The 12,185-nt window shown below is 56.7% G+C and overlaps 3 protein-coding genes across 11 annotated transcripts in view; 2 read left to right on the top strand and 1 right to left on the bottom strand.

Moving 5' to 3' along the window:
- Positions 1 to 12,185, bottom strand: part of LOC101163604 (apolipoprotein C-II) — a 302,043-nt gene that overhangs the window by 213,625 nt on the left and 76,233 nt on the right. The gene's annotated exons all lie outside the window — the stretch shown is intronic.
- On the top strand, positions 2,969 to 4,639 carry LOC144984606 (uncharacterized). 4 transcript variants are annotated; one of them, XM_078933616.1, is made up of 5 exons: positions 2,969 to 3,192; positions 3,378 to 3,680; positions 3,751 to 3,987; positions 4,077 to 4,346; positions 4,494 to 4,639. In XM_078933616.1, exons 1-5 carry the CDS (start codon positions 3,129 to 3,131, stop codon positions 4,508 to 4,510), a joined length of 891 nt encoding a protein of 296 aa, XP_078789742.1. In that variant the 5' UTR covers positions 2,969 to 3,128; the 3' UTR covers positions 4,511 to 4,639. The 4 variants fall into 4 exon arrangements, with proteins under 4 accessions (XP_078789742.1, XP_078789741.1, XP_078789739.1 ...); XM_078933615.1 differs by having other exon boundaries at positions 4,490 to 4,639; XM_078933613.1 differs by having other exon boundaries at positions 4,077 to 4,639.
- On the top strand, positions 5,264 to 7,135 carry LOC144984605 (uncharacterized). Of its 5 annotated transcripts, XM_078933611.1 has the most exons (5): positions 5,264 to 5,533; positions 5,649 to 5,957; positions 6,046 to 6,360; positions 6,436 to 6,717; positions 6,923 to 7,135. In XM_078933611.1, the coding sequence occupies exons 1-5, from the start codon at positions 5,470 to 5,472 to the stop codon at positions 7,072 to 7,074; spliced, it is 1,122 nt and encodes a 373-aa protein (XP_078789737.1). In that variant the 5' UTR covers positions 5,264 to 5,469; the 3' UTR covers positions 7,075 to 7,135. The 5 variants fall into 5 exon arrangements, with proteins under 5 accessions (XP_078789737.1, XP_078789735.1, XP_078789736.1 ...); XM_078933609.1 differs by having other exon boundaries at positions 6,046 to 6,717; XM_078933610.1 differs by having other exon boundaries at positions 5,430 to 5,957.

Raw genomic sequence — 12,185 nt, 5'->3', positions numbered from 1 at the left:
GAGCCAGAGGCGCCCACCCGCTCGTCTGAAAAATGGACGTTACGCGCCGTCCCGGAGACGGCGTCCGCGACGGCGGTCGACCTCGAGTCCCTGCTGCGCGACGGGAAGTCCGTGCTGGGCCGCGGCGGGTTCGGCGTCACGGTGCGCATCGAGGAGGGGCTGGTTGCCAAGGTCAACCTCTTCCCCGAAATGCTGAACTGGAGCCTGCCCGTGGTGGAGGACGAGTTCAAGCGCTATGCGCACGTCGCGACCCAGATGGAGGAGGTCCTGATCGGAGCCTCCATCAAGCACCCGAACGTGCTGCGGACATTCGGGGGCTTGTGGTGCGAGGCCCCCGGGTACCCTTTGGGTGGCAGGGTCGTATCCCTGATGGAGGAGGCAGCGTGCTCCCTGCACGAGTTTTCGGCGCACATGGGGACCGAGACGAGGTACGTGCCCCTGGTCGAACTGGACGTTCTGCGCGCCCTGGACCACCTGCGGTCGAGAGCCATCCAGCACAGGGACATTACGCACAGAAACGTCCTGGTGTGTCGCGCCGAAAGCAGGAGGCCCCTGCCACTGGTGTTCAAGATCAGCGACTTTGGCACCGCGTGCAACTTCTCCACTCCCGATCAGCCCAGGGGCACCCGTGCGAACAGAGCTCCCGAGGTGCTGTGGTGCCTGGAGTCCGACACTCAGGCGGACGTGTTCAGCTGGTACTGCATGATCTGGGAGCTGTACAGCGGCGCGCCCCTGATCGGCCACAGGGCGTCAGGTCAGCGGGAAGGTTTTTGCAGCAGGACCTACGCGAGGAATTTGTCCGAGCTGCTAGGCACGTACGAGCCTACCTCGGAAGCCGCCTTCGATTCGTATTACATGAAGAGCTTGGACGCCAAGGAGCTGCGGCGGCAATTCCGCTCGAGGCCGCGGACTAGAGACGTCGCGAAGAAGCTGGAAGCCGCGGCCGCGAGGGCGTCCGGTCGAACGGGCCCAGATCCGGAGTTCGTCGCCATCGGGGCGGCGTGCATCACGTTGTTCCCCCAGGAAAGGTGGTCGGCGTCTGAGCTGCTCGAACTCCCGAGGTATCGGGACCTGGGCGCGGATGCTGTCTCGGTTCCGGCGAGGGAGATCCCGACGAACATCGGAGCCGGCTGCTACAGAGCCTGTGACGCGGTGGCTTGCGAGGACTGCGAACCCCCCGCTTTCCGGGTGCCAGACACCTCTTCTCTCGCTACCACATTCCGATCCGAGAGCAAGATCTTCTACGGGGTCGACGTGATAAGACTGGCTCCGGGTTACATACAGCCTTACGTGTGGTACTCGAGAAAGGCCAGCGCTTCATCCCAGGTCGCCAAGGAAGACTCGGGCCGTGTCGGGCGGTCTCCGGAGAGACTCACCTTCGCGCGGATGCGGATCGGGTCTCCAGAGCCAGACCCCTGCTCCGCTTCGGCCAGCTCGCCCGCGGGAGGTCCCCGGGTCATCGTGAAAGGCAAAAGCGGATGCTGCGAGGGAGAGGTCGACACAAAGATGGCCATCCTCACCCAGGCATCTCCGGAGGACGCCGAGAGGTTCATAGAGCACGTCGTCGAGCTCTCGATTGCTGTCACGGAGCAGCGACCGGACTTGTTCGCGGGCCCGATCCGAGGCCTGTGCAGGAGCTCGGAGAGCTGCGACGGCGTTGTGGTGTTCCAGTACGCTCCCATGTTCGCTGACTGCAAGAAAGCATCCGAGTGGACTCTCGAGAAGGCGCCTTTCTCAGCTGACGCCTTCGCCGCTCAGGTGCTCCTGACACTTCACCAGGCCTTGGAGGCAGAGAAGCTCCCCACGCGCGCGTTAAATCTGGACGACTTGCTGATCTGCCGAGGCTGCGCGCTGATCGACCCGGTGGCTTACCTCGCCAAGCACTTTGGTCGCGGTGGTCCTTTTTTCGGGGCGCGAAACGAGGGCCTGCTCACGCTCTGTATCGAGGTTTTGGGCAGATGCGGCTTTCGCGAGGCGGATTCGATAAGCCTCCTCTCCTCAAGGGACCCCGTCGGGATCCTCAGCGGGGCCCTGGGGATCCTGAGTGAGAGAGCGGGCCGGGGGAGAGCCGTTGTACCCAGCAGGCTCACCCTGGACAGCGCCTACTTCGCGTTCGAGGAGTACACGGCCGAGAGGTCCACGTGGCGGGCCGAGCCGAGCCTCACGGGGACGAAATACGAGTCGGGCCGCGGGCTCGGCCTGCTGGTGTTCGGCAACCCTCCGCCGCGAAGGGGAAAACAGACGTTGCCGGGGCCTCCATCTGATTCCAAGTCGCTTTCTTCCCTGATACGAAACCTGACGCTGAGACTGAAGGTCAGAGTGTTCGAGAGCCACAAGGTCGAAGTGGTCGCGTTCAACTGCACGAGAGCCCCGCTAACCGTGGACCTGAGCAGGGCCGGGCTGCGCGACGTCGCGGGGGTCGACCTACTGAGCCCCGACAGAGTGCAGCTGTCCCGAGACGGCAGGTGCTACACTCACGACGCAGACCCTCGGGTCGCCTTGGGTCTATTGAAATGGGCCCCCGTCGTAATGATCTCCAAACACGCAGCACGGAGCCCCGTGCCCGAACTCACCAAAGTGTATTACAGGATCGTCATCGCGCTCGTACGCCTGTGCGGTAACGGCGCCTCCGAGAGCTCGCTGGTCGACCTCTTTGCCAGACTTTCGCCCCTCATCGTCTCCACTCACCTGCGGTGCTAGTGAGGAGCCCTTCGATCGGAGGCCCCCGCCAAGGTGCAGCGTACATGCTCATGTATGTGTGTCGATGAATGTCCCAGAGACACGGCTACGCTACACTGAGATCTGCTTCGGCTGGCTTTGTTTCTGTACTTTTACTTGACTTTTTCACGTTTGTTTGATTGTTTTCAGGTGTCCTTCGAGGGACCTACACATTGTTTTTTTTGTTGTATCGTTGAGTGAAAATAAAATGTATTGTGTTCAGGTGTCTGGTTCTCCTTTATTTTCAGAGGTGAGATAAACTGTGCGCTCGCTCCACCGGGGGTACGGGGTACGGTAGTGTAACCGTCCGTTGGCTCCAGTGGTACTAGGGCCCGCCAGTTCTTATTAAAATCTCGCGTTCCCTTTCGGACTGCTGACAGATACTTTCGTGTATCCCGTCAGAATAAACCATGAGAGGTCTCCCATTCAGACCGTGGCTACTTCTGACTCTCACATGGACCTTGAGCGCAGCGGGTGAGTCCTCTGTAGGCTTGCTGATACTGTTCCTAGCACGAGTACGATCGATGAGCCTGTGTTTTGAGAGGCTCGATTCGATGAGTCTGTGTAGTCAGGTTACAAAGTCGAAGAGGGGCTCGGGAGGGTTGCCGGCTAAATGTTTTTTCTGCTTTCTTTCTTGTGTCGCTGTCACGTTGTTACAGACACCAACATCACCTGTCTCATCATGGAAACCTGCATCTTACCCTGCAGTTTTCAGAGAGGAGACAATCCGATAGTGCACTGGATTAAGGATAACGAGGGCACCCCCTTTCTTTCATATTACAACGCGAACCCTCAGTTCAGGAATGTCAAGGGCAGAGGTTTCTTGTTCTCGGATCAGGTCTCTAAAGGTAATGCCTCACTACGGTTGTCCTGGGTGCAGCTTCACGATCAGGGAAGATACACCTGCTACGTTACAACCCGTAAGAATGAGCGATACACTTATGTCAACGTCAACGTGCAAGGTAAGAGCGGTGAGTGACTTAGGTGACCGTTTAGCGAAAATGCGGCTCTAAATTCTAGTTTGTCTCGCAGCGGCTCCGGTCCTCGACAGTTCGGAGGGGATCAGCCGGGAACGCGAACCGGTTCGGTCGACGGAGCCCACTACGGCCAGCAGGACTTTGAACGCCGCGATCACCCCCCGGTGGTCCACGCAGCCGTTTCCCAACAAGGGCGGCTACCACGGTCCAACAACAGAGAACGTCGACGCGGACCGTGACCGCACAGCGGCGACTCCCGAACGAGACGATGGGGCGACGAAAGAGGCTGAAGGTGAGAGGGGCCGACGGTCACTGTCGAGAGGGAACGCTTGGCCCGCCAAGCAAACGGGTTGCGCTGAGCCCAGGATTCGTTTCTCGCAGCGGCTCCGGTCCTCGAAGTCCGCATGGAGGAGGTGGACGACACTGTCGTCTGCTGCTCGAAAGGGATCTACCCGAAACCCGAGCTAACCTGGTCCACCGAGCCTCCGTCCGGTGGGGCTCTGAACGCCACGACCGCCGTCTGGCGGACCTCGCTGCTGCTCTACGACATCCGCAGCTCCTTGTTACTGTCGCACGAGGACGCTGTCATGGTTTACAGCTGCGTTGTAACCTCTGGCAAGCACAGCAAGAAAGCAACTTTGATGGTGGAAGGTGTGCGAAGCAAGTGGTTCATTTGTTTAGTTTCTTTTTTTTTGCACCTACTGTTGGACTTCAGATTATGCACGAACGCCAGAGGCGTCACTATCCTCAATCTGTTCTCGCTTTCACGGCTTATTTCTTTTCGTTTTCCTCAGGCAGACTCCGAAAAGTTCTGACGATCTATGTCCTGATCCCCGTCGGTGTCGCGGCTCTCGCAATTTGCCTGGCTCTCGGGATATGGAGCATGCTAGGGAGAACCAGGAGATGCGCTCCCGCCTGACCGTGGGACTCTCAGCGACGGACCTTTCCAATCTGCCTGCTCATGCATTGTTCCAACTTCACAGGCTTACTTTTGCTACGTGAACCCTTGTGTGTGTTCGTTTGATTGCCGTAACAATAAAGACCCTAGAGTCCACCTCTGAAAGATGTCTGTATTTTGTTTTTCTTTTTGCTTTTTCAGTAATGAGAAAGTGTGGTTACGAAAAAATAAAAAGGATGGGGCATGCTCCATGAGCCTTCGAGCGCTTTGCGGCAACCCAGGGTGACCGTCCTACGCTTAACGGGGTTTCACCACGAGGTCGGTAGGGTCCTCCGAGCCCATCGCTTCACACTGCGCAAAAAACAAAAGAAAGGAAACCCAGGTTAAACGTCTGACTAGATTTTACTTTGTGTATCATCTCACACGATTACGTGTGAAAGTAGATAGAAGACAGACAAAGATGGCAGAGAGGTTCAGCCATTGAATCGAGCGGCCTTCACTGTATGAGCATGCCCTTTCGATTCTCGCCTTACGAGTTCTCTGGAATATGTAGCTCGAGAAACTCGGATGCGCCCCGAACTCGCACTTTCCTGACCTGCCTTCAGGGAATTCCCCATCTAGCGTCGGAACGGATTTGGGCGGGTCGAACGAAGCCCTTATAACTCCGCCGTGAATGCAGTGTTTGACTGAATCACCACCATCTGCTACGGTTTTACCAGGCTCCCCGAGCTCCCATTAAACTTCAGCGCCCCCTCGGACGAAAGCGAAGCGGACAGCGAGCGACGACGGTCGAAAGGTCCTTCTGTGTCTCCCACCGCCGACTCCCTCGACCCCAACCGTACTCTATCTGGCCTCAGTCATCAGAGCGGATAAACCATGAGAGGGTTCCTATTGGGACCGTGGATCCTTCTGACTCTCGCGTGGACACTGAGAGCTGAGGGTGAGTGAACTCGTTGTGTTGTGGAAGGCAGATGGTGAAACTTTGATGAATCTTTGTGAAAATGTGTGGGGTTTTGTTTTTCTTGTTTTTTTTTTCTTAAGCCGCTGTCATGTAGTTACAGACACCGACGTTACCTGCCTCGTCATGGAAACCTGCATCTTACCCTGCAGTGTTCCGAGGGAGGGCTCCATAACAGTGCGCTGGTTTAAGGATCCAGAGATAGTTCCCTTCCTCACATATGGTATAACAAACCCTGACAGGGGGAATGTCAACAACAGAACCTCCTTGTTCGAGGATCAGATCTTTGAAGGAAATGCTTCAATATTGCTGTCAAAGGTGCAGCTTCAAGACCAGGGATCATACCGTTGTGTCGTTGTCAGCTCGAGAAATGGGCATACCAGAAACGTCAAAGTAATGGTGCAAGGTAAGAGTCGCAAGTGTTGTGATTAAGTCAACCCCTGTGACCGTTAAGCGAAGACGCGGCCCTAAGTCCGAGTTTTGTCTCGCGGCAGCTCCTGTCACCGACGGTCACGCCAAAGAGGGGTTCGACCGGGATCCGAGTCTGGCCCGCCCGACGCCTCCTCCTCCACCTGGCTGGTCGAACGGCGGCGGCGCAGCCGGGGAAGAGGGGTCCAGCCGGGATCCGAGTCTGGCCAGCCCGACGCCTCCTCCTCGGACACACACCATGACCACCCCCCAGCAGTCCACGCAGACTGTCCACGCAATCAGCGACTCCCGGGTTCGACCGACCGAGGTTGTCGACGTGGACCCCAACGAAACCCAGGCCACTGGCAAAGGAGACGATAAAGCGTCGAGGGAGGTGGAAGGTGAGAGAGGCTTTCCATTTTTTATTTATTTCAATTTTTTTTTTTTTAAATTTGTTTGTTTCTTTCTTCTTTTAGTTTCTGCAGCATCTCCGGTCACCAAAGTCCGTCTGGAGCAGGTTGACAACACCGTTGTGTGCATTTCGGAGGGCATCTACCCGGAACCCGAGCTGACTTGGTCCACCCAGCCTCCGTCGGGCAGGACTCTGAACGCCACTACCGCCGTACGACGGACCTCACGGATGCTCTATGACATCCGCAGCACCGTGGAACTGTCTCCTGAGGACGCTGGCTTGGTTTACAGCTGCGCCGTAGCCTCTGGCATAAACAGCAAAAAAGCGACAGTGAAAATTCAGTTTTGTGAGTGGTGCTCTTATTCATTTATTCATTTATTTATTTATTTATTTATTTATTTAATTATTTATCGTTAACATTTGCATTTAATATCAGTTACGTGAGTGGTGCTCTTATTTATTTATTTTTAACAATTGAATTTATTATTTGCAAAAGCTGATGGACACCATCAACTCTCGGTTTAACGGAACATCTCCCTTGTTCTTCTCAGGCCGACTTCGAAATCGTGTTTTGTTTGTCCTTATCCCCATCGGTCTCGCTGCTCTCGCGATTTGCGCGATCGTCTGGAGGATGCGACGAAAGATGAAAAGGGGATTGGCTCCTGCATCTATCAACCTCAGTGACTTACTTCATAAGACATAAACCCATGTGTGTGTTCATTTGATCACCGTTACAATAAAGACCATCGAGTCCACCTCTGAAAGATGTCTCTGTTTTGTTTTCGTTATTATCCTTTTCAGTGCTGAAAAAGTGTGGTTAGGACAAAAACTATATAAAGGACAAGAAAATGCTATGAGGCACTTTGAACAATGTGGCTACGCGTAGCAGGGCCCCAATGATTCTGCTTGAGGTCACTCGGGTCCTCCGAGCGCAAACCCGACGCGCCGATCGCTTCAGACGGTGCAGACAAGGAAAAGAGACACAGGGCAAACGTCTGACATGATTTTATTTTGTATCTCATCACACGTGATCACACTGAGATGCTGCATCGGGCACTACAGCAGTCGAGGCGGAGCACAGGTCAGAGTCTGTGCTCTCGTCAACCGAGGGAGTGTGGAAGCGTAAGCACAAGCTTTCGGTCTTCGTCCGCTTCGCCCCGTCGTCAGCACGCCCACGATGCGAGTAGACGCTCACAAGCCCGACGTCTCGGTTTCCACTCGATGAGGAGGCCTCCCCCGAGCGAGGCACTTCAACGTGGTCGGCCAGCTCTTCCAAATAGGTCATCATGCGAGAGCTCTGTGCGCCGTGCGAGCGGAGAGTCTTCGAGGGCCCTGGTCGCCGGGACTCCATAGGCCCTGCCTGAAGGGAGATAGAAGACAGAGGAGTGCAACGGAAAGGTTAAAGGGGTTGAGTCTTCTTCGTCTGCCTCCAACGGTGTGAGCTTGTCGCCCCTCTGCCATTTATAAAAGACACCGGGTAACCCGACTTTGTGACCTGCCTTCGGGGAATTCTGCGTGACGTGTCGGAACGGTCTTCGGGTGTGATCGAGTGGTGCAAAGTGGAATAGTGTTTGCCTCAATCAACGAACGTCTGCTGCTGCTTCACCGGGCTCTGCGAGCGTCCCTTCGGACGAAAGTGAAGCAGACGGCGAGCGACGACGGTCGAAAGGTCCTTCTGCGTCTCCCGCAGCAGACTCCGCGACCCCAACCCTACTCGATCGGGCCTCGGCCATCTGAGCAGCTAAACCATGACAGGGCTCCCATTCTTACCGTGGCTACTTCTGACTGTCGCGCGGACCCAGAGCGTGGAGGGTGAGTGCTCTGTAAGCTTGCTGACATTGTTCCGAGTACGAGCGCGATCGTCATAACCCAAACAGTCAGCGCAACGCGGCTAGAGCAAAGCGAAAACAGGGGATGGCGAATTCCACACTACGGGTTGAGATGCAGTATCGTGACGTTGACTAAAAGTTCTTTTTTGTTTTTGTTCACCGCTCACACTAAAAGTCAGCGAGGAGGTGGTGTACTACGACATCTATTACGACCCAGACTACGCCTTCAATTACAGTTATGAGGGGATCAATCCGGAACCCGATCTGACCCGGCCAACGGAGCGTCCTCCATCCAGGTGGACATTGGACGACACCCAGGCCACTCACGAAAGAGACAATGATGCGACGAGGGATGCTGAAGGTGAGAGGGGCCGGCGGTCCCTTTCGAGGGGGCCGCTTGGGCCTAGAAGAAAACAGGTTGAGCTGAGCTCTGTCTTCGTTTCAAAGCAGCTCCGGTCACCGAAGTCCACCTGGAGCAGGTGGGTGACACCGCCGTGTGCAGTTCGGTGGGGATCTACCCGGAACCCGAGCTGACCTGGTCCACCGAGCCTCCGTCGGGCAGGAATCTGAGCGCCACGACCGCCGTCTGGCGGACCTCGCAGCTGCTCTACGACATCCGCAGCTCCTTGTTACTGTCGCCCGAGGACGCAGGCTTTTTTTTACGTCTGCACCGTAGTCTCTGGCGAAAGCAGCAAGAAAGCGACCGTGAAAGTTAAGCGAGGCGAGTGGTATTTTTTTTTTAAAAAAAACAAACAATATTTTAATTTGGTTTTTGGACCCATTTGTTGACTGTTTCTATCCCCGCTCTCTTTCAGTCTTCTCAGGAGGACTGTTTGTCATGATATCCATCGGTGTCACGGCTCTGACTGTTTGCACGGCTCTCTGGATCTGGAGAACGCGAAGTGGAAACAGGAGACAAGCTCCCGCCTGGGCGTAGGCTTATTCACGATGTGTCTTTCTGCCAGTGCGCCATAGGGTGATGCAAACCCATGACTGTGTTCATTTGATCATTGTGACAATAAAGACCCTCGTGTAGACTCCGAATGATGTCTGTATTTTGTTTGCTTCATTTTTTTTTAATTTTCATTTTCTGTGCTAAGAAGAGTTAGATCAGAAAAGGTTATGTTTAGAAAAATAAATGTAAAAGCGGAGAGGTATACTCTGGTATTCCTCGAGGCATTTTCCGCGTTGCTGCAACGCAGTGTGACGTTCTACGCTTATCGGAGCTGCAGAGTTTTACCGTGAGACCGCACAAGAAAAAAAAAAGAAAGAACACTCAAAGCAAAGCGTCTTACTTTGATTTTTATTTCATCACACATAATTACACAGATCCCACGGATGTAGAAGCGGTGCACCAGACAGTCTGCGGTCGCATCGAACTAATGTCCCAAACGAGAGCCCCAGTTTTGTCCACCGTGACTCCAATGCGTTCTGTCCGAAGGTTGGCTGAAGACAGGAGTGCAACGGAGAGGTCGAAGAGGTCGAGTCGGGTTCGTCTTCTTCGTCCGCCCCCACCGCTCGAGCTAGCCACTCCTCGACCTTTTCTACATCCACACCGTGTACGGGGCGCTTCCCTCTCCATCGCTTTCGTCTTGCGAGAGCCGCCGCTGAGACGCCTTGCGCTCGTCCTTGCCATCTGTGCAGAGGCGACCGGGTCCCTCTCCGAACCCTCCTGCGAGCAAATCGGCTCCAGGCTCTCTGTTCTCTGTGGGCTCTGGGTCCTCTGTGAGCTGCGGGTGCTCGGCGTGAGACCCCGCGCGCTCCGCGCTCCTCTTTCTCTGCGGGTCGCTCGCTTCCGAGCTGCCCGGCGAACAGCTCAGTTTAACCGGCGTGATCGGCTTTGGTTTTGCCGGCGACGTCACAATTCGACCGTCGGTCTCTCGCCTTTCGCCGCGAGACCTGACGGTTTGGCACCGCCTGCCCAGGTCCGTCGACTTCAGGGAGCTCCTGGCCTCACGCTCCCTGCGTGAACGGAGGCCTGCGGTCGATTTGTCAGAAAGGTCGGCCCCTTCGGATTCCCAACCGCTGCCTTCAGACGCGGACCCTCGACTCTCCGAACTGGAGGAGCGCGAACGAGCGATCCGAGCGCCGGACCTTTTCGAACCTCGACCGTCGGCCTCTCTGCCTTTCTCGCCAGAGAAACGCAGCGGTTTCCCGGAGGCTGATTTTTGCAGCCCTCTCTCTGGGCGTCTTACGTCTTTGCGGCCGCTGGAGTAAGTCTTGGAGTGGTCTTCGGTGTCGTTGCGTTGTCGCCGCGTGAGCGCGGTTTCGAGCCCCGGCCTCTTTTCCCGCTCGACCGAGGGTCTCGACTTCGACCCTCTGCCTTTCGGCCTCGCGGAGACTCGCATCGCCCATGGGCCTTCCGTCTCCGAGCTGTCCGAGCTGAGTGCGCGCTTGTAGCCCCGCCGGTCGCTTTTGCACGAGGGCGAGGACGGCTGCGACCCGCAATACGGACGGCCGACCCCGTCCTCGTTCCACCTGGCCTTGGAGCCCGCTTCCTCGCCAGCTCTTTGTCTGTACGCGCTACTGGGCGAGGAAGGTCGCGACACGCAGTACGGACGGTCAACTCCGTCCTCGCGTCTCTTGGCCCTGGCGACGTTGTCCTCTCCCGCCTCGATGTCTTCTTCGCTGGACGACGATGCGTCGTCTATGAAACTGTCGCTGCGATCGTAGTCGTCTGAGCTTTTGTCGCAATCCGAAGAGCTCTCCGTGTCCCTGTCGCTCAAATACTCCGGCTCTTCCTCGCTTTCGGAGCTGAGAGGTTCCAGGCCGTTGTCTTCCTCGGCTTCGCTCAGTAAAAAACTGTTTCTCTGGCGGCGCCCGACCTTTCTCCTCTTGGTCGCCGGAGACCGCGAGGCTCGGACGCTCTCGGCCCAGGGGGACAACCGACGTCGAGCTCTGCCGACGGTCTGGCGGCAACTCCTCTCGGGCTTCTTGACTGGCGGCGGCGGGGAGAGGTGCCTTCGGGGAACCCGCCTGGACGCCGCCTTGCGCTGGAGTGCCGCGAAGGACCGGGCCACCTTGTCGCTCCACCTCTGCGTGGATTGGGACTCCAAGCATTGGATCAACGCTCGGCTCAGGCGATCCTTGATGCCGCGCCTGCGGAGCTCGTTGACCGTGCCCTGGTTGTACGCCACCCATTCTCTCAAGAGTTCCCTGTTCGCCTCGCCGAGGAGAGCGCTGTCCAGGTTCAGGAGCTTGCACACGGCCTCTCTCTGGTACCCCAAGGAGTCGTGCAACCAAGGGTAGCTCAGGAGCAACACGGACAAGTTTTTCATCCATGTCGAAACCGGGACGGGCTCTGGGATGGGGTTGAAAAGCTCCGAGCGGTCGTTCGGGGGCTGTCTACATCCCTCGCCTGGCTCGACCGGCTCTCCGCAAGCGGGATTTCTGCCGCCCATGTCACCGTCAAAGCGGGCTGCGTTGATCCCCAGTTTCTTGAGCTTGCTGCAGTAAACTTTGAGCTTCAGGAACGCCACTTTGGCGGCCGCGTTCACCTCCTTGGCGTGGGCTTGCGCTTCCTTGTCTTCCTTGTTGCACTGGTCGCGTTTGCACATGGTGTACCAGTCTTTCTGGATCTTGTTCACTTCCCAGGGCTCTCTGTCCACCATTTCGGCGCAGGCTTTCGCTCGGCGGGCCGTCTCGGGATCGGCGTCTTTCCGGTTTTGGCTGTAGCAGCGCAACTGCCGAGCGAGCGAACCGCACTCCTTCCTGATCAGCTCCATGACCGAGGCAGCGAACCTATCCCGCTCGCTTTTTCTGAACGTAGCGTCCGAGGCGTACCTGCTAAGGAACTCGCAGTACCTCTGCAGCTTCCCAAGTGGACTGTGCAGCAGCTCGGCCACGGCGAATGCGCCTGGGATCTTGGCGTTCATGAACGTGATGGCGAGTTCAGCGATTTCGATCATCCTGGGGTCCGCCAACTTGCTCTCCACGTGTCTGGGTATGCGGTCGCACCACCCGTTCGGATCGACGCGCTTGGTGA

This window comes from Oryzias latipes, chromosome 16 (assembly GCF_053564925.1).
Source record: "Oryzias latipes strain Hd-rR chromosome 16, Olatipes_Hd-rR_3.1".
NCBI classification, from domain to species: Eukaryota; Metazoa; Chordata; class Actinopteri; order Beloniformes; family Adrianichthyidae; genus Oryzias; species Oryzias latipes.
Note: the sequence above shows the minus strand (reverse complement) of the source record. Positions and strands in the feature narration are given on the sequence as shown.

Bases quoted from the DNA above. Each gene is read 5' to 3' on its own strand.
- LOC144984606 (XM_078933613.1), top strand. From the start codon at position 3,129: ATGAGAGGTCTCCCATTCAGACCGTGGCTACTTCTGACTCTCACATGG. The intron at 3,681-3,750 runs GTAAGAGCGGTG...TTTGTCTCGCAG, and splicing joins TGTCAACGTCAACGTGCAAG to CGGCTCCGGTCCTCGACAGT. The intron at 3,988-4,076 runs GTGAGAGGGGCC...CGTTTCTCGCAG, and splicing joins GGCGACGAAAGAGGCTGAAG to CGGCTCCGGTCCTCGAAGTC.
- LOC144984605 (XM_078933608.1), top strand. From the start codon at position 5,579: ATGAATCTTTGTGAAAATGTGTGGGGTTTTGTTTTTCTTGTTTTTTTT. The intron at 5,958-6,045 runs GTAAGAGTCGCA...GTCTCGCGGCAG, and splicing joins CGTCAAAGTAATGGTGCAAG to CTCCTGTCACCGACGGTCAC. The intron at 6,718-6,922 runs GTGAGTGGTGCT...TGTTCTTCTCAG, and splicing joins GACAGTGAAAATTCAGTTTT to GCCGACTTCGAAATCGTGTT.